General features: G+C 27.9%; 2 protein-coding genes and 1 long non-coding RNA gene across 7 annotated transcripts in view; 1 reads left to right on the top strand and 2 right to left on the bottom strand.

The window, feature by feature from the left end:
* Positions 1-8,696, bottom strand: part of LOC127290416 (uncharacterized) — a 31,551-nt gene extending 22,855 nt beyond the window's left edge. Inside the window, exon 1 of the long non-coding RNA XR_007844337.1 lies at positions 8,552-8,696. This is a non-coding gene — a long non-coding RNA (uncharacterized LOC127290416). The remainder of the gene's footprint in view (positions 1-8,551) is intronic.
* Positions 16-12,850, top strand: LOC127290415 (putative methyltransferase-like protein 7A). Of its 4 annotated transcripts, none has more exons than XM_051318956.1 (4): positions 16-791; positions 3,651-3,985; positions 8,577-8,836; positions 10,522-12,850. In XM_051318956.1, exons 2-4 carry the CDS (start codon positions 3,709-3,711, stop codon positions 10,780-10,782), a joined length of 798 nt encoding a protein of 265 aa, XP_051174913.1. In that variant the 5' UTR covers positions 16-791; positions 3,651-3,708; the 3' UTR covers positions 10,783-12,850. The 4 variants fall into 4 exon arrangements, with proteins under 4 accessions (XP_051174913.1, XP_051174912.1, XP_051174914.1 ...); XM_051318955.1 differs by lacking the exon at positions 16-791 and adding an exon at positions 3,157-3,346; XM_051318957.1 differs by lacking the exon at positions 16-791 and having other exon boundaries at positions 3,440-3,985; positions 10,522-10,627; positions 10,929-12,850.
* A 471-nt stretch (positions 12,851-13,321) lies between these two features.
* On the bottom strand, positions 13,322-18,666 carry LOC127290410 (uncharacterized). 2 transcript variants are annotated; one of them, XM_051318948.1, is made up of 3 exons: positions 18,517-18,666; positions 17,991-18,090; positions 13,322-17,833 (listed from the first exon to the last, which is right to left on the bottom strand). In XM_051318948.1, the coding sequence occupies exons 1-3, from the start codon at positions 18,531-18,533 to the stop codon at positions 14,822-14,824; spliced, it is 3,129 nt and encodes a 1,042-aa protein (XP_051174905.1). In that variant the 5' UTR covers positions 18,534-18,666; the 3' UTR covers positions 13,322-14,821. The 2 variants fall into 2 exon arrangements, with proteins under 2 accessions (XP_051174905.1, XP_051174906.1); XM_051318949.1 differs by having other exon boundaries at positions 18,396-18,658.
* Positions 18,667-19,042: the final 376 nt, after the last annotated feature.

The raw sequence follows: 19,042 nt of genomic DNA, 5'->3' as shown, positions 1-19,042 counted from the left end.
CCATCATCTGGTCGAGCTTTTTAGTAAAAAAAAGAAGCGCTTGAAACAAAGTATGATTTCACAGTTCGCTCTTATTTTTCTGAAAGTGACTCGCCTCAGAAGCAAAAAAAAGAGTTAAAAGGGATGAGTGAGAATGAGAAAAAGTGGGACAACTTTTGTGTTTGAGAATCGAGCTTTTTAGACAAATATATTGGACATTTCTTTCAAGTTATAAGATGTCATGTGGCCTTGTTTCTAAAGTGCTGTCGAATACAGAAAGAGGACTTAAAATATTTATCAACAAGAGCGACAAACAAATTTTAGATACCGAAATTCTAAAGACCAAAGTTATAAGCTTGAAATGTTTTTATAGTAGTCAATTACTTGAAAGTTAAAATGAAATTGAACATTAATGAATTTAAGAAAGAAAAACGTCTGAAAATGAAAATAAGGTTTCGGAAACCATTTCCGCTCATTTTCTGAATCAAGGACTACCCTTTTGAGTCCTAAAAGTCAAATTAGAACCTGTTGTTTTTGGGAGAAATTGACCGACACCGAACGTGTAGATATTTAGTGGAAAAATTGAAATAACAAAGGGGAAGGTGACATATGTTCCAGTGTATGTTACTAATAAGTCGGTGTCGCGTGTCAAAGGCTCGTCACATGTGACTGTCACCCTCATTTCTCGGGATCATATACGCAATTAGTCGGACTAAACGACGGCACACTTTACGTAATCGCTTACGTATTCATATTTCCTGGCAAAAAAAATTCTATCGCTAATGACACCCACATATGGTGCTTCTCGAATGGTGTGTGTATAATGTCGTTTGTAACGGAATTCGTATTCTATAAAAATTTTACAAATTAAGGACACATTTATACCCAGACCTCCAGAAAAATATTTATTTCACCTTTAAAAAATTAAAATACTATTATATTAATAATATCCGCTGGAAGAATATAGATACCAATTTTCAAGAAAAAAATGTAAAACTTACAAACATTATTTATTTAAATATTTTGCATTTGATCCATATCGCTTCCTCAAAATTTTTTAAAAATGGTCCGATTTAAATTAATGATGGCTTATTTTCTTCAGAAAATTATTTTTAACCTCGTATCTGTTCTTCCAGCGGATATTATTAATAATAATATTTTAATTTTTTAAACGTCAATTAAATATTTTTTTCTTGAGGTCTACTTTTCTGGATAGAAAAACTATACTATCAGCTAAAAATCCTGAAATTACAATCTGAATAACACATATTAGAGATTGTGATTTTTCGATTATTAGAAGTGAGAAATAAAACACCAAATCACTTGTTCTCACTTCCAGTAATCGAAAAAATCTCAATTTCTAATATCAAAATAATGGAAGGAAAAAATATTTAATATTAACTGAATAACGCATGTTTATATTTTTAAACATAATGTTTTTGTCAATATTGTCTATACTATAATAAAAATATATTTATAAAGATATATTAGTTACCAAAATTGAAAAATTCATTCAAAAAATTGGAGACTCCTGTTTGAGAACTTTTCCAGAGTACACGCGCAATACGGGTTGCGTCTTCAGGGATACCATGAGCTAAAGAGTATCTGCTACTGTTTATTAATTAAATGAAAACTAAATCAATCAATAATAATATAATTACAAATTTTGGAAATTAGAAAATAATTTATTTTTTTAGTATTATTATTAATATCAAGGATCAGAAACTCATTTGGATACTCCAACTATTAATTTACTTTACTGTATAGTATAAAAACATATCAGACGCAATGATATAGAAAACCGATTCTTTTTCTTTAAACACGAACATGATTTTCACTTGATACTCAGTTAAGAATGGTCACGAATACTTATAAATTATTCATACGTTTCTCAGCCGTTTCATATGACACGTATATATTTTTATAACTGTATACGTCAGATAGATTAAGAATCGTTTTATGCAATAATGAAAACAAGTTTTGATAGATGTAATTAATTTCCATATTTTGACAAACAAGTTGTATTGATAATGCTATTTATTTATCCTTGAGCTATTTTTAAAAATAAGAATTAGAGTATTTAGTTTGATGTGTGTGACGAGAAAATTTATTGAAACATGAAGAAGAAAATAAAACGAAAAAAGAATGCTTGGAAATGATGATACATACTATATGTAAAAAATTCAATTATGTTTATAATTAAAGTAAGTAAATAAAAATATAAATAACCGTAACGAGAACTACTGTATTAGTAATGCCATATGGGCCAATGTGAAAAATTGATCGTTACATTATCAGTTTCTGTTCTCATAGATCGCACCCCGTGGCTGCGTTTCATTATAAATTTTTTTCGAATCACCGAGCCATTACGGAAACGGCCAACCTTCTCCCCGCCTCAGTGGCAAAAACAAAACGCCTACGGATCGCAAAATGCCTCTCAATCGAATTCGTATATTTAAACTGCACCCATGAGAGGGTACACCCGGTTGTGCGTAATCGTCGACCCTGTTGTTTGTGGTCACTCTTCAAGTTTCTTAACAATGAAAGTACCCTGGTGCCAATATCGAACATTTTTCTCTTGGCTGGTGCTCCTTTTATGTACAATCTTTTTTCTCTCGTTTTCAAAACGGGGGTCCATTGTTTCTCCCTTATTCCTCTCCTTCCCAACATACATATATGTATATCCAAGGATTTGTACTTTGAGATGAAATTGACTTTTGGTTTCCAGGTTATTCACAATTTTGGGGGTTGCGTCGCGCCATTCAAAATAAAATGTCAATATTAGTTCTTTCTGTGTATTAATGGGAATCGTTTATGCTTTCTAAAGCTCAATGTGATAAAAAGTGCAAGATATTTTTTTATTTATTTTTGCATTCATACTTCGTCGTGTTATCAAATTCGCGATATTCTTTAATAAGTTTATAAAAACATAAATAACAAAAAATGACACATTTATTTATATTCTTTTGAAATATGCAAAAAAGATTTTCATCTTCATCTCAACGAGAGTTTAAAATAAATTAATCACAATTTTCAGTAAAATCTATCGTTATAATTAATAACTGAAAGTGTTTCTTACAGATATAATAAATTAATATTTTAAATAATTTGGAATATTAATACACCTCAGATTCACACATACACACAGGATAGACTTTAATTGAAAAGTTATGCTTTATTGAAATGTTATGATAATTAGTATCGCTTGAAATAAACCTTTTTTAAAATAAAAATTAATCACATTTACGAGATTAATGTGATTTTTATTTCTATCTTATCAATGACTCAAGTTCGACGGTCAGGAGGACTTTGATTAGTGCAACAGTATTATATGCATATGTAGTATCATTAACCTAACGATTAAATGGTAGGTTAGTTTGTTTTCATCACCAATTTTATTACCGTTAAATTATTTATTTATTTACTTACTTTATTAAAAAGAAAAGTAAAAAAAGTTAAAGAATTTTTTTCAATTTTTCAACATTTTTTATTTATTTATTTAACATGTAAACGAGCTTCCACTCTTTTATTATTCTTTTTTTTAAATTTGAAATGAATAAAATAAATTATCTTTTTCCTTATTTAAATATTTGACTTGCCGTCAGGTATTTTATAATAAAATACGAATTTAAAGGAATAATAAAGTAAAAAAGGTTTCATTTTCTTTGTAGTAAATTTTTGAATTTCATCAACATAATAAGTAAATTGTGAATATTAAGTGAAATAAAAATGAGTGCGAGTGATATTTGGCTGCGCGATATATCTACAAAATATGGGTTTGTCATTGCGACCATCCTTTTTTTATCACTTTGGATAAATTATAAATGGTCAAAACTTCGAAATAATATCTACACGTCTTATCTGTTGGGGTTTGAAGCTGAATGTGCAGAACTTGCTGCATCTTACAAACGACGACTGTTTCGATCTTTGGAACAAATTGTTTCCCACGATGAGACTCTTAGGTTCATGGGACAAATTCGAATTCTCGAAATTGGGGTTAAAACAGGTAAGTTTTTCACTATCAACTTAAGTACATATTTATCAATTATTAAAATATAGAAAATAATAAATAAAATTTTTTTTTTTAAATTAGCATATTTTCAATGACGATTTTATCTTTTATTATTAACAAATATTAAGTATTTATTGTGCCCTACAAAGGAAAAAACATACGTGACATTTTGATGAAAAATGAGTTTTTGCTAGAACATCAATAAGACAAAACTGCTTTAATTATTGAAGATTGTTTAAATAATTAATTTTTAATTCCAAAATTAGAAAAACTACATTATATTACCCAGTAGGGTTATTTTTAATAATAAAAAATGATATCTATAGACAAAATTTTTAATGCAATGTTTTTCCGTTGTAGTGCAGTATTCTATTTTAATGAACACCAAAGCTTTCAGTTTTTAATATAAACTAAATTTTTTACTTTTTAATGATAAAAAGTCATTTTTCTCATTTGACGTACTGATCGGTTTTTCTCAAAATTTTTTTCAAAAAAACTACTTCTTTTTACAAAACTTTTAAGCCTAGCCCGATAATGAGCAAACGATTTTTACAAAAAATGTTAATATAAGTAAAAATTTTAAACACTTATTCAAATGTAGCGCGGGAGTTGATACTTTGTCATAGGTGGCGGTATCGAATGTTTACAGAATCAAATCAGAAGATGGTTCTTTAGTAATTGGCCGAATTTTAGCTTTTAGCTACCTTACCGGAATAAGTAAAAAAAGCGAGTACAGTAAGATATCTGCTCCTGTAATTACACCGAAAGAAAATGCACGAGGCTTAGGTAGTTTGTGTTCGTGGTCTAAGATAGCAAAAAACCAAATATTAAACGTTATAAACATGGATGCTTACGGGTATTATAATATAGAAAATTATATTTGTTCAGTTCCTCGTCCAAAAATAAAAACAAATAAGTTATATTTATCGTGTTCTTTAATGTCAAAATAACTTTGAAATAGAAAATTCGATATTTCTATTGTATAAACTCAATTTAAGACTTATTAAACTAAAAGGTTATGTTATTTAGATGTTAAAAAAAATTGTTAACTTTATAAAAATCGATTATTTAAACAAATATGAGAAATTAATACTAATACCGTAATTTTCTATTGCGGCACGTTTGTATCAGTTTCGGTGTATCAATTTCGGTGACCAAAATTACGTGTATTTTGAAAATACTTTGCCCGCCGAAATTGGAGCCAATGGAAATATATATAGTTTGTTCAAACTTTCATTAATATTCATTAATTATTGTGGAGTATAGATTAAAATAACTGATTTTGGCACTCCAAAGTAATTTTTTAACCTCTTCATTTATTTGTGATATCTCTTTAAAAAATTAATTTTAGAAGAGCTCAAATATTAAGTTTTGAGCTCTATACATTTGTTATTAAGAAACAAAAAAAATTTTGATTTATGGGCATATCTCTAGAACCTTTAACTTTAATGTCCCTCGCATATATTTTGGTAATTTTAATAAATTTTTCGTTGGTTTTTGTTGGAAATATTAATGCTTGATACAATCAATCATTTCCAAAAGATTCCACTTTAATTTATTAAATACATAAATAATTATTTCAATTTTAATACGCGATTTTTAACAATGTCTACTTGTCCTTAACCATACTTTCTGATGCTTTAAACGATATAGTTTTAGATTTAATAAAAATTACTAATTCTGAAATATGGTTTTTCAATGTTAATTAATCGGTGAACACATTTTCGCAGGGAAATTAATATTTTATTAATTGTGAAAAAATTTATAAGCTTTTAAAAGTTGTCCCTCACTTTTACCCTTTTCGACCGTAATCATCGTATTTATGATTTTTCTTTTATAAGACAAGCGGCACGTTAAAATAACTTATGGGAAATCAAAGATCAAGTTACTATAATTATTTTGAGACATAATAAATTGATGTGCTTCATGTCTTCAAAAAACTATTATAAGTTAAGTAAACGAAAACACGCGTGGACAAAATTTGACAACAACCGTCATACGAGTGATACTTCATGAAAATCATATAAACCCGAGGCGAAATTTGAATCCTCTTTAGCTTCCCTTAGAACCTAAATAGGCCCTCTTTACGATCTTGTAGACTCCCGTAGGCCCTCCTTTGAATCCAAACGTGGAAGAAAGGTAAATTTGCGACTGGTTGAGGAAGCTAAAGAGGGTCTAGTTCGATTAAAAAAGTACAAAAAAAATGCACAAAAAAAACTCTTTTAATTATTTTGATTAAAGCAAAATGAATTTTTTCTTCACACAATATTTCTTTAATTACCCTTTAAAAACTGGAATTAACATATTTTGAAGCGTTTTCAAAAAATTAATAGAATTAGAGCAATTTCAAAATTTTCAATATTTTAATCAATTTTTAGACCCTACTTTAAATCCAAACGTGGAAGAAAGGGAAATTTGCGACTAGTTGAGGAAGCTAAAGAGAGTCTGTTTAACTCTACTTTACTCCTTGTAAATTAGGGCTTAAATTTCGCTTCGGGAAAGTATTCGAAAAGTACTTGTATATATTTTCACATGTGCCATTTAACATCCCGTGAATGTGCTTCGAGAAAAAATACTTTATTGCAAAGATAATGTAAAAATATTCATCAATTACGGTCGACCGTAATCGACCGAAATTTTTTAGAAAGAAATTATTATGTACGAAGTTGCCGATTATAATTTTTTTTATAGAAACTGTCATTAATTATTAAAACCTGAAGGTTAAGTTTTAATGTTTATTTCGAGACACAAAAATGGATCCAAAAAAATTCATTCTGAAAAAAGATAAGATGCGAGAGAAAAGAAAAATAGAAATAGAAAAGGAAAAAAGAGAAAAGAAATTTGAATAGAAAAAAGTCTATGAAAATCGTATGGTAAATTTTAAAAATTACAATTTTACATTTTTAAAACAATTCACTATAATAAAAATCTATTTTAAAATGTAATTTAAATATTCAAATAAAAAATTTATATATCTAGTTAATTTTTGACACATGCTTTTATACCCAGTGCATTATTTCAGTATTTTATTATTCATATAAATATTGAAAATATTAAACGAATTTTATTGCTTTTTAAAATTATAACCCCTTAGAAAATTCCCTTCAACTGTTTTTTATCCTAAAAAGCAAACACCTGTTGAATATTTTTTTGTTACAGGTTAAAAATAATTTTTAATTTTAAATATTTATAACTTTTTGAAGACAACTTGTTTTATATGTCCACTTGTATAATTGGAAAGCTTAGTTCTTGAAGTTTATGTAGACAAAGTTTCAATACTGTGCTCAAAAAAAAAAAAAAAATTTTTCTTATTGAAAAGTTAAAGGTTTCAAAAATATGCCCTTATATTAACAGTTTTTATACACTGAAAAAAATAATATAATTAATAAATAATATAATAATAATAATATAATATAATTTTCACTAGTCAATTCCCCCTCGATTAAAATACATTTTTTGCAACACTAACCTCTAAAGTTAAATTTTACACACCGAAAAGTGTGTGTAAAGAAGCTCTTTTTCAAACGGTCTGTAAAGTGATTCAATTTACGCACTGAAATTTTTCTCACATAATATAAGGATTGTTTTAAACCATACAAAACCACAAAATTAAAAAAAGAACACTGAGAAAAATGTTTAGTCAGAGCAACCAAAATTTTGTTGGTATTTAAGCAACCAAACTATTTGTTTGAGTCAATCAAAAAATTTGGTTAAGAATTTTTTGTTGGCATACCAAAAATTTTTGGTTGATCAAACAAACAGTTTTTTTTGGTTCAATTAAAAATTTTATTCTACCTTATTTCTTTTCTTTTTATCTTTTTTATTTATTTCATTATTATTTATTTATTATTCAATTTAACGTTTAATTTATATTTATCTAATTGAAATATTTGTGGACTTTGAAAAATCTCATCTCCGCCTGGGATCGAACCTCTGTTTTAAAACTGAAGATCGAGAGCTCTGACCACTGGACTCCATCCTTGTGAGAGATTTAAACTAACTCTTCTCTTAAGCTATGAGCTGAGAGCGAATCAAATTATTTAGTTGTCGCAACCAAATTTTGGGTAGGACAACAAACGATCATTAGGTTTTTTAGACCAAACTATTTCGTTGTGTTAACCAAATTATTTTGTTGTCGTAACCAAATTTTGGTTGGAATTTAAAAATGTTCAACCAAATAATTTTGTTGGCATAACCAAATGTTTGGTTGAGATAACTCTACGACTTTGTTTCAGCCAACCAAAATTTGGTTACAAGAACCAAAATTGTCTAACCAAACAATTTTGTTGCAAACACTAAATTTTTTTTCTCAGTGAACTTTACTTTTAAATTTATACACTCCTGCTTAATAATATTTTTCCTGATCTTCGATTGATTTATTTAATTCTATACAATCGAAATTATTCTAATATAGAGAGTTGGAATTCTTCATAATATTAACTTTAGAGGTGGGTGTTGCAAAAAATGTTGTATGATACACACATATATAAAATTTTATATATAACTAAAATATTATTAATATGAAGGAGAGAGTAAAATATAAGAAAAAATCCAACTCACCTATAATATATGTACCACTTTACAGGTGAAAATATCCAGTATTATCCTGATGGCAGTCAATTAATTATTGTCGATTGGAACAGAAAACTAGAAAATTATCTCATTTGTGGGAAAAAATCATGGCAATTTTCCCATGTTGATTTTGAACGACAAATTTTCGGGGATGGAAGTTCATTAGAAAAAATTCCCAATGGCTCTGTTGATGCTGTTGTTACAACAAGATCTCTTTGCAGTACTATATCTGTGGCAGACACAATTCACGAAATTCATCGCGTACTTGCACCGGTAATAAGTATTAATATTTTAGATAAATTGTCACAATAAAATATCGAAATCGAACATAAAAAGGGATACCACATCGTTGTCATCTAAAGGAAATAGTGGACAGTGAATCCACAACTATGCCCATCTGTCAATACTCACCTGGACACACTAATGATGCCTAAACTATAAAGCAATTGGGAAAAACTTTTATTATTAAACAAAAACGATTTTAAATCACGCAAAATTAACAAAGAACAAAGGTTGACAAAGGCGTGACGCCATGATGAAACACATATTATATTGCATTCGCCGGTTGCTTGCTATTTGAAATTTCAGACGTCTCGGACGCACTGCTGCCAACACTAATTCCAGCGGGAAGTTTAAATTTATAATTTTAATATAAGTACAAAAGTTATTCTCTTATTAATTAATTATTAATTTTAATACTTCTATTAATAAACAGTAAATCATTATTTACAGTAGTTAAAGATATACATATATATAATATACTTTTTTAAACAAATATTATTATCAGTGAGTTCAGCGTGAAAAAATGAACTTTTCATCTTATACCGTCAATTTTAAAATTAAATAAATTTTAACTTCAAAATACATACATATCTCAATAGGCAAGTGAAGAGCTCCACGGAATAACGATCTATGGCACAATTAAAAAGCTTGGTTATGAGCTTTCAAAAAATATAAAAATTTTATAAATTAATAACAGCTGTAAGCGAATTATTGTAACTAATAAATAAATTGTAACTAATATTGTAATAAATAACAATTTACATATACATACTTATTACAAATTTCATGAAAATTTACGTTTTTAAAAAGCTCATAACCAAACTTTTCAATTGTGCCATAGATCGTTATTCCGTGGAGCTCTTCAAGTATAGGTAGAACGAATTAGCGTACACTCTCACCTCTTGGCTGACTGCCTGCCTGCCTGCAGGAGTTGTCATGGCAACATGTAGGAGTAATAGAGATAGTAAATTCAAATTTTAATTTTCTCTCTCTCTTACTCTTGCACGTTGCCATGACAACTCCTGTAGGGAGGCAAGCAGCCAAGAAGATTTGAGTGTGCCCTTAAAAAATTTCAAAAATTTTTTAAAAAATAAAAAAATTTTGAAAAAATTGTTTTCTCACAACCTAACTAGGCCTACAATTTTTGTAAAGGGAAGTAGTTTTTTGAAAATTAAAAAAAATCGAAGGATACAAACAGTTTGGAAAACAAGATTTTAACCTTTAAATTACAAAAAATATAGTAAATTTTATAATTTTTTACATGAAATTTTTGAAAAGTTCAGTTAAAAGCCACACATTTAAAAAAAACTTTTAAAATTGATGCATTTTTAAGGAAGTTATGAGCACTCAAAAATAAGAAATCGTTTAAATTCTGAAATTTAAAAAAAATTCATATCTCGTAAACGCCTTGATGAAAAAATTTGAAAAAAATCATGAAGCTCTTTTTTGAAGGGTACAAAATGGTAAAAAAATTGGAGCCAAATCAAAGAGGTCAAAGTCAACGATATGTCAATTTGGCATGGAATCCCTCATATTTATTTTGTTAAATTATTAATTGAATTTATTTTCAATAAAATTTTACCGTTTGCATGTTTTATAAAAACTTTTATAAAACATTGTAATTGTTAGATGAAAAATATGAAATAATTGTTTTTTTACGGGATAAAATTTTTCAGGGAGGAAAGTATTTCTTTATGGAGCACATTGCCGAAAACGAAGGAACATTCACTAGATGGATTCAAACAATGTTAACGAGATCGACTCTATGGCCATCATTATACGGTGATTGCCAATTAGATTTTAATCCAATCAAAGAAATAGAAAAAATTGGATTTAAAAAAGTCCAATGGAAAACAGTTACTCTCCAAGGATACGTTTCTCATCCAATTCACTTATATTTATCTCGACGTCATTTAATTGGAACTGCTATTCGATAATAAAAAATATTTATGAAAATAATCAAATTAATTTTTAAAAAAGTTATAAATTATAAAAATTTTAGAGTACTGAATTTATCAAATGATTTTCATGTTTCTTTTTTAAAAAGTTTCAAAGAAATTTCAAGTACATTCACATTTTTTAGGGTTCCATACACGGTTTGGAACCAATTGATCTGGAGGGCTGAAATTTGGTATAAAATGTGCACCGTCAACCAGGGCTTTAAGCTAGTTTTTAATTTGTAAAATATTCATTTCAAGATTTTGAAATTTGACAATTAGCTGTAATTATAGTGTGACATTTTGGCAACAAAGAAAGTGTAATATTATTAGAAATTTATCAAATACAGCGAGTCCGAATGATATCTATATATACATTCACAGATTAAGTCTTCGCGTTTGCAACGTTTCCACTAAGTCGTTACATTTGGAATCCATTTTTGTCATAATCTTCATCTTATAAAAAATATCCAATAATTCAATTAAATCGTCAAGATTTCAATTTAATCGATAGTTCCAAAAACCCTATAACTCAGATTATAGATGACTATAATTAATCCAAGTATTCATGAAAATGTTATATACACATGCACACATAATGCATGACGTTTTCTAAAAATGTGCTTTTTGTGTTCCTAATGTCAAAAAAAACATATATAAATTTGTAAAAAGGATAATATATTTGATTGTTCGTGGTTTTTGAATTTTTATAAAATGCAATTATGTTAACGAAAATTGGGATGGTGGAATATTTTCAGAAGCCCAGATAATTTTTTTAAAAGAAAAAAATTGAGTCTTATCTATTTAAATAAACTCTTCTCGATTTTATTGCAATCTTTACATTAGCAAATTCCACACCAAGTATGCGAAAAAAATTACAAACACAATGTTCTGTTTACATAATTTGCATTATTGACTTTGCCGTTTTGTAGTGCTCCGTACACTGGTCTCAACTGGTCCGTACAGAACGGCTACCATTTATGTCGTCATATTTTGTGCAAAAAAAAATCGAGATCTCTCAAACCATTGTCTATAACTAAAAAATATCTTTCCTAATTAATAATATTCTAGTAGTAATACAAAATTAATTAATTAAATTTATTCGTTATCTAAAGGATATTAATTCCCATTTTCATATAATTCTTACCCACACAGCACTTAAACTTGCAGTAATATTTGCAACATTACCTCAATATTCTAAAATGGCATTATTGAAGCAATGTTGTCAATATGTATTGTTAAAATTTTAAGTGCTGTGTGGGTAAATTAGATTTTAAATCATCAATCATGACGATTTTTAATCAGAGTATTTTTAAACAAAAATTTGGTTTTACCTAGAAAAAATTAATTTGTAATTAGGCGATTCTATGTGAAACATATGACATTTTGGGTATACCGAGGTAGACATAATTTCAATGATATCTAACTCTAAAAGTATTGAATTTTGAAATTTTTGACAAGAAAAAAAAAATTTTCAGACTTTCATCGACTTTTGAAATATGCTAACGAAAAATATTTTTTCAATTTTCCAGGTGTATAAAAATAAAAAAAAGTAAAATAAATCGGGTCAAAAGTTAAAAAAATTAATTTGTTTATAAGAAATCGTTATTTTTTAATATAAAAATTCAAAGGAATTTTTTTTGTTGGCATTTTTCAAAAGTCAATGAAAATCTGAAATTTTTTTTTCTCCTGGCAAAAATTCCTAAATTCAATAATGTTTAGATTTAAGTGTCATTGAAATTAGGTCTACCTCGAAAAACTCAGATTTTAAAAAATTGATAACCGTTACCCTTTGAATTAAGGTGTCTTTTCATATAGATAGTATAGTACTTTTAGCACTTCTGGCGAGAAGTTTAAAATATTATGAAAATAAAAGTGAGTTGAACAATATTTTCAAATTAAGCCTAAAGTTACATAAATCCCACATTTTTAAAACCATTATAAAATATTTTTTATTAAATTTTCCTAGTTCACAAATTAAAATACATAGTTATAAAAATATATTCTACAATATTGTAATATACAAAATGAATATGATGAAATATATATGAGCTTATTTTTTCAACAATTTTATACAAATATTTATTTCTTCCTTCATCCAGAATCTTTACAAAATGATGATGTTTTTTTTAATTATTGAAAAAATATTATTTTGAACACTCCAACTCTTGTTAAAGTCATTTCCTAACATTCATTGCATATATCAATTAGTTCCTCGATATCTAAGATTTTTGTTTCTTTGTTAAAAAACAATTTTGCATGTTATTATAATATATGATTATTAATAAGAATATTTTTATTGTAATTTATTAATAGAATTATAGGGGAGACTGGGGCAAACCGGCCAGGTGTTAGTTTTTCAGAATTGGTCAAACTTTAAAATATGTCAATTATAAATTCGAAAAGACTATATTAAGAATAACTTTTTTTTTAGTTTGACATTTTTTAATTGTGTTTATGCAATTTTATAAACAAAAGTTTGTTTTTTCGCTTCCGCTAGAAATTTTTACGGATCTGTTCATAAGCAATTTGTGAGAAAATCGTGTAATATTTATTAAAATTGTTTTTTAGGTTGAAAAGGTGTATGCCTCAGTTAAATTTATCGGTATATTATTTAATGATTTAAAGTTCACCGACAGACGTTTCTTCGTGAACGACAACAATTAGTTGAAAATATTTGTTTTATAATAAGTAAGATGTTTGTTTAATTGAAATTTAATCCTATCTTATTATTTTCCTTATTAGGAAGATTGTTTATTGATCTGTTATATTTAGTGACGTTTTCCTTACAATTAATTCTCTAAACAAACAAACAAAAAATAAACTGGCCGGTTTACCTCAGGGGTGGGGCAAACCGGCCAGCTTGCAAATTTTTTTAAAATTGATGCAGCAGCTAAACAATACATTTTAAGGTACATGTGTCTGTAGGAAAAAGTTGCGCAATTAGATGACTTTTCCAACAAGCTATTATAAAAGGTTTTTCATTAGTTTCTTTAGTTACTAGAGCCTTACAACTGTTAACATGGCCGGTTTGCCCCAGTCTCCCCTAATAAATATTTTCTTACTTAAAAAAATACAATTAATTTACAAATAGTTAACAAAATTAATATAAATATGGTTTCATGTAATTGCGAAAGATCATTAATACACTTATTACAATAAATAATAAATATTTCGTAATTTGTAAAATGCGAGTTTTTGTAAACAATTGTATTTTACCAAATTCAATTGAATTGGTATTAAATTATGTTTACTATGACCTTAATCTTCATTACTAAAGTTAGTCACTATGACATAAAATTGATTCCAATTGCTAAAAATATTTATCATTGTTTCCTATTGAAAAAGTTATTATAAAAAAATTCAAGATAAAGTAAATTAAATTAAATGTAACAATTCCTTTTTATTTTCATTAATCCTAGAAGGAATAACTGGGGTATAAATATACCCCTTTTTTTAGAAAAAAAAATGATCAATTTTCTAATGTTTCCGATTTTTCTTTTTACAAGTTTTTTATAATTTTTTTTACATATCAAAAAATAAAATTTGTTTTACGTGAAATATAAACCTTTTTACACAAGTTTCAAGTTACTATTTCTTTATCAACATTTTTTTATTTTTTCGCATAAATCGATTTTTGTATTTTGTTAAGTTTTTCTCTTCTGAAACACCACAAATCTTAATTTCACTGTCATTACACTTATCGTCAGTTTTAGTAAAATTTTTTTTTGTACTAAAATTTAAAATATTCTCATCATCATTATCCGAAATAAGATTCGAATCATTAACTTTTTCTTGAATTTTTGATTTTTTTAAAATATCTTTTTTTGAATTTAAAGAAATCATTTTTTTCCTACTCTTATCTTTTTCAACAACTTTCATTTTATTTTCGTTCTGTCTAAAATCAAACATATCTTCATTATCACTATCCGAAGTTAACTTCGAAAAATTTACTTTCTCTTCAATTTTCGTTTTTTTAAAGATATCCTCTCGATAATTTAAAGAAATCTCTTCTTCTCTATTCTTAATAATTTTTACTTTATTTTTTTTTTTGTCTGAAATCGAAAATATCTTCTTCATCACTATCCGAAACAAGTTCTGAATCATGGAAGCTTTCTAAAATTTTATTCTTTTCTTGTTTCAAAATCTTCTTTTCTTTTTCTTTTCGTTCAATTTTAGTGTGACTTTTTTTTGTAATTAAGTCGAAAATATCTTTATCATTTCTATTTGAATTAAGTTTCAAATCATTGAAACTTTCTTTAATTTTTGTATTTTTAGATGTTTCTTCATCTGATGAAGAGAAATCTAAATTTTTAAAAAAATGTTTGTCGTCTTTCATCGATTTATGTCTTACGATATATTTGCTTTCTTCCTTATCGGTAATAAATTTTTGTTGTTTTAAATTTTCTTCTTTTCTCGTCTGCTTGCAATTTATTTGTTTTCTCATTTGTTTAGCGTTTTCTTTTTTCAATGATTGTTTTATATTTTCTTCTTTTAAATTAAAACAAACATTGTATTTTTCCTTCTCGTCAATGTCTACTTGTTTTTTTTTCTCAAGAAATTCGAAAATATTTTCAAATTCACTTTCTTTAATATTTAGAGTATGAAGACAAGATTTTCCAGCCATTTCTGTATTTTTATGAAATTGAGTATTTAATTTAAATTGTTCGTCTATCACTGGAACTTTTAAGCTGGATTTCATTTCTTTTTTCGTAAGTTTGGAGATTTTTGTTTTTGTATTTGTCAAGTGTTTGTCATTGGACAAAATATCCTTTTCTTTTTCGTCAATTTCCTGTTTATTTTTTTTTGACGATAAATGAAAAACATCTTTAAATTTACTTTCTTCATTATCTAAAGCATGAAGACATGGTTCTTTTGATACTTGGATACTATTTTCATCAAATTGAGTATTTAATTTAAATTGTTCGTCATCCACTGGAACTTTCAAGCTGGAACTTTCTTCTTTTGTCGAGTTTTCTCCCATTTTTGGTTGTTTAGAGTTTTCTCTATTCTTTCGTTTTCTTCTTGGAATTTTCTCCTTTTGTGAAAGTTCGTCTTCAGAAGAAGATGGCACGACGATAAGTCTTGTCCATCTTCTAGAATTTGATCCATGTAATTGAATATTTAAAATCGAGTTTCTGCTGTTTTCATTTTCTTCGCTTGTATAGTGAGACAATTCCATGAGTAACGGATTGTTCTCTAGAACGTTTTCGTTGAAATGTTTTAAGTTTCTAATTTTATTTTCTTTATTTACTTCCTTCAATCCGACGATATTTCTAGATTTATGAAAAATACTCGTCATGTCGGATTCTTCATCGGACTCGATTGAGAAAATGCTTGTAAAAAGTTTCCTATTTCCTTTGGCGTCACCATTATATTTCGTCGAAATATTTTCGTTTTTCGACTCTTCAGTATCATCACTGTCTGATCGTCCGAAGGAAAAAGTTTTTTCCATTTTACAAATCGAGGGATTTGACAAATGTTTCAATTCCGATGAGTCAGATACTTTTTGCAGTTTTTTAAAATCCTTTTCTAATTTACTCGTTCGGATGTCTCTCTTCTTTTCTGTAAATTTCGAAATATTTTGTGTTGAAATTCGGACTGAATTTCTGATACTTGTGGCATTTTTTTTTCTTTCCGAATTCATTTTGTCTTGCTCTTTTTCATTTTCATTGCTGACAAACTTATCTAAACTTCTTGTTTTTTTATCTTCAGGTTGATCGGAAATTCCTTTCTCAATTGAAAAGCGATTGAGAGGTATCAAAATAATCGAGCAATGTTTAAGTTTTGGATGTTCCGATAAACTTGCCAATTTCGAATCAAACATTTCACTTTGTTGCAATTGATTTTCTTTCATCAATTGTGAATTTTTCTTGGTATCTGATATATCTGACTTTATCGTCATTTTTTTCGTAGATTTCGACTCTTTGGAAAATTTTATTTTCTTACATTCTAATGTGTCGGGTGTATCATCTCCATTTTCGCAAACTGATTTTCGTTTCTTTTGAACATTTGATAGCCTTAGGGGATTTAGAATTACTGAGCATTTTTTTAATTTCTCTTCATTAAAGGAGAATTTTTCTGATGGAATAGTTTTATTTTTCTCTTTATTGGATAGTAAACTGTTTTTGTAAAACGATTTTTTTCTCCAGATTTGCAATTGTTTTTTAGGATCCGAGTAATCGAACGCGGGATGTAAAACAGAATTGTTACTCAAAGACGATGACTTTCTGGATATTTGTTTGGGATTTGAGAACTCGGAGAATTCTACGGGCGAGCTTGGGTTTGTGAATAATTTTCTCCGATGATTTTTGTCGATTATCGTCTGCTCATTGATGGTCTTGGTCACGAATAGATCTTGCAATTCTTGAGATGTCGACTTATCCGATGACGCCACACATTCGTAAATCTCGGGACTGTCACGAATTTGCCTTAAACTCGGAATTACATCTTCAATTTTCAAGCTTCCTGTTGGTACTAGTAATAGTGTAGTAGATTGCGAATTTTTCAAAACATCATTATTAGAACCATAGATGACCGTAGATTGTGAATTTATGGACTTTTCCTCTTTGTTGTGATGAATAGTTTTTGGCAATTCGTCTGTACCGCAAACGTCAACGTAAACGTCCACCTCCTCAATATTATTGTTACTCACAGCAATATCGGTTAATTTCATGTTCTTCTTGGCGAGATTTGAGGATAAAATGTAATCCCGAGTATTGACGGAATCGCTAGAAACGATGGAAGAAGAAAGTTTAGTTGGCTCACTTGGAATGATTGCTGGCTGCGGTGGATGTGGTGAATTGTGCTCGAATGGAGAAACTGCGGCTGGATGAAACGCTGAAATTTCCGCCTCCGAGAGTGATGTTTCTTCAGGTGAATTGTAATTTTCATCGACAACTGACAGACAAGGCGGTTTTCCAGTGTTCACCCAGTATTGAACACTTGAAATTGGATTTCTCATTGGTAAACGTTGTTCACAGACATTATCATCTTTTTCATCAATCACCAGCTGTAATGTCTCCAAATTCAATTCCGCATCGTCGTTTGTCTGTCGAATTCAATAATACAATTAACAATAAATAAATCGATCAATTGTAAATGAATTAAAAAATTTTTCAACTAAGTTTTATTCTGTATTTACAATATTAAAATAAATTCCATTCAATTATTTACTGTATTTAATTTTAAAATCAAGATATACTCACTTTCTTTGAGTATTTTTTAAAAAATTTATCCCACGTCTGTTTATGAGATTCCAATCTTTTTTTTGCCACATTTATATTTATTGGTAATTTATATTCTGATCTATAATTAATAAAAATAATTGATTATTTTGTAAAATAAATATTTTTTGAAAAAATTATTGCTTAATAATGTTAGTATATTAAAAAATATGAAACTGAGTTTTAAACAATATTTTGATAGTTTAATAATTTCTTTCAGTAAAACAAACAACATATGTTAAGTAATGTTTTTATGTACTCAATGTAAAAAATTTACTAAAGTACATACATTTATTTTTAAATAATAATTTTTTGTTTTTTAGCGATCAAAAAAAGCATAATGAATATTAAAATAGAGAAGAATTAATTAAACCATTACCAACTTACAGTTATTTGCCACATAATGCATTTCTAATATACATAACCTTAAATTATTTTTTAATTAACAACTCTCATAGTTATCATAATAACAATTATTCAAATTAGTTGTAGAGTGAACTGCATGTACCTATTAGTGCTATCCATTCCATTTAGTTTGAAAAATTATAACAACTATAGACTATTTACTATTTTTCATCTCTAATCTTTAATCTTTTTCTTTTCAAATAAAAAAACATATACAATAGGTGGGAGTTTTTGTTGTCAAATTTAAACTCAATACACAAGTTCGAAATTCTATACCATAGAAGGACCTTCGAAATATGAAACATCAAACATGGGGTGTTTTCGAGAGTTGCTGTGAGTATACTGTCAGTATGTTGTGATTGGCTGATCCATCAGCATGTTTATTCTGATTGGGTAATTTTTTACTGTCAGCAACTCCCGAAAACACCCTTGGCGATGGCGGAGCTTTAAGGTGCTTTTTACGGAAGCCTGTACGGCTCACGAGCGTCCCGGACGCAAGTGGTGATGTTTCATACCACAAATGGCACGAAGTCCGTCCAACTTGTGGCAAGTTCGTTAGTTCGTGCCACTTGTGGAAAGTGGATATTTTGAAGGGTCATTCACAAATATGACAATTCCGTTGGATCCTG

Source organism: Leptopilina boulardi, unplaced genomic scaffold, assembly GCF_019393585.1.
Source record: "Leptopilina boulardi isolate dan_hultmark-lab unplaced genomic scaffold, ZJU_Lbou_2.1 LbouV2_64, whole genome shotgun sequence".
NCBI lineage: Eukaryota > Metazoa > Arthropoda > Insecta > Hymenoptera > Figitidae > Leptopilina > Leptopilina boulardi.
The sequence above is the reverse complement of the archived record's forward strand: the minus strand, read 5'-3'. Positions and strand labels throughout refer to the sequence as shown.

Excerpts from the sequence above, each read along its gene's own strand:
- LOC127290415 (XM_051318956.1), top strand. The coding sequence starts at position 3,709 with ATGAGTGCGAGTGATATTTGGCTGCGCGATATATCTACAAAATATGGG. Across the intron at positions 3,986-8,576 it reads CGAAATTGGGGTTAAAACAG|GTGAAAATATCCAGTATTAT; the intron begins GTAAGTTTTTCA and ends ACCACTTTACAG. Across the intron at positions 8,837-10,521 it reads TTCATCGCGTACTTGCACCG|GGAGGAAAGTATTTCTTTAT; the intron begins GTAATAAGTATT and ends AAAATTTTTCAG.
- LOC127290410 (XM_051318948.1), bottom strand. Across the intron at positions 17,834-17,990 it reads TTAAAAAATACTCAAAGAAA|ACAAACGACGATGCGGAATT; the intron begins GTGAGTATATCT and ends TGAATTCGACAG.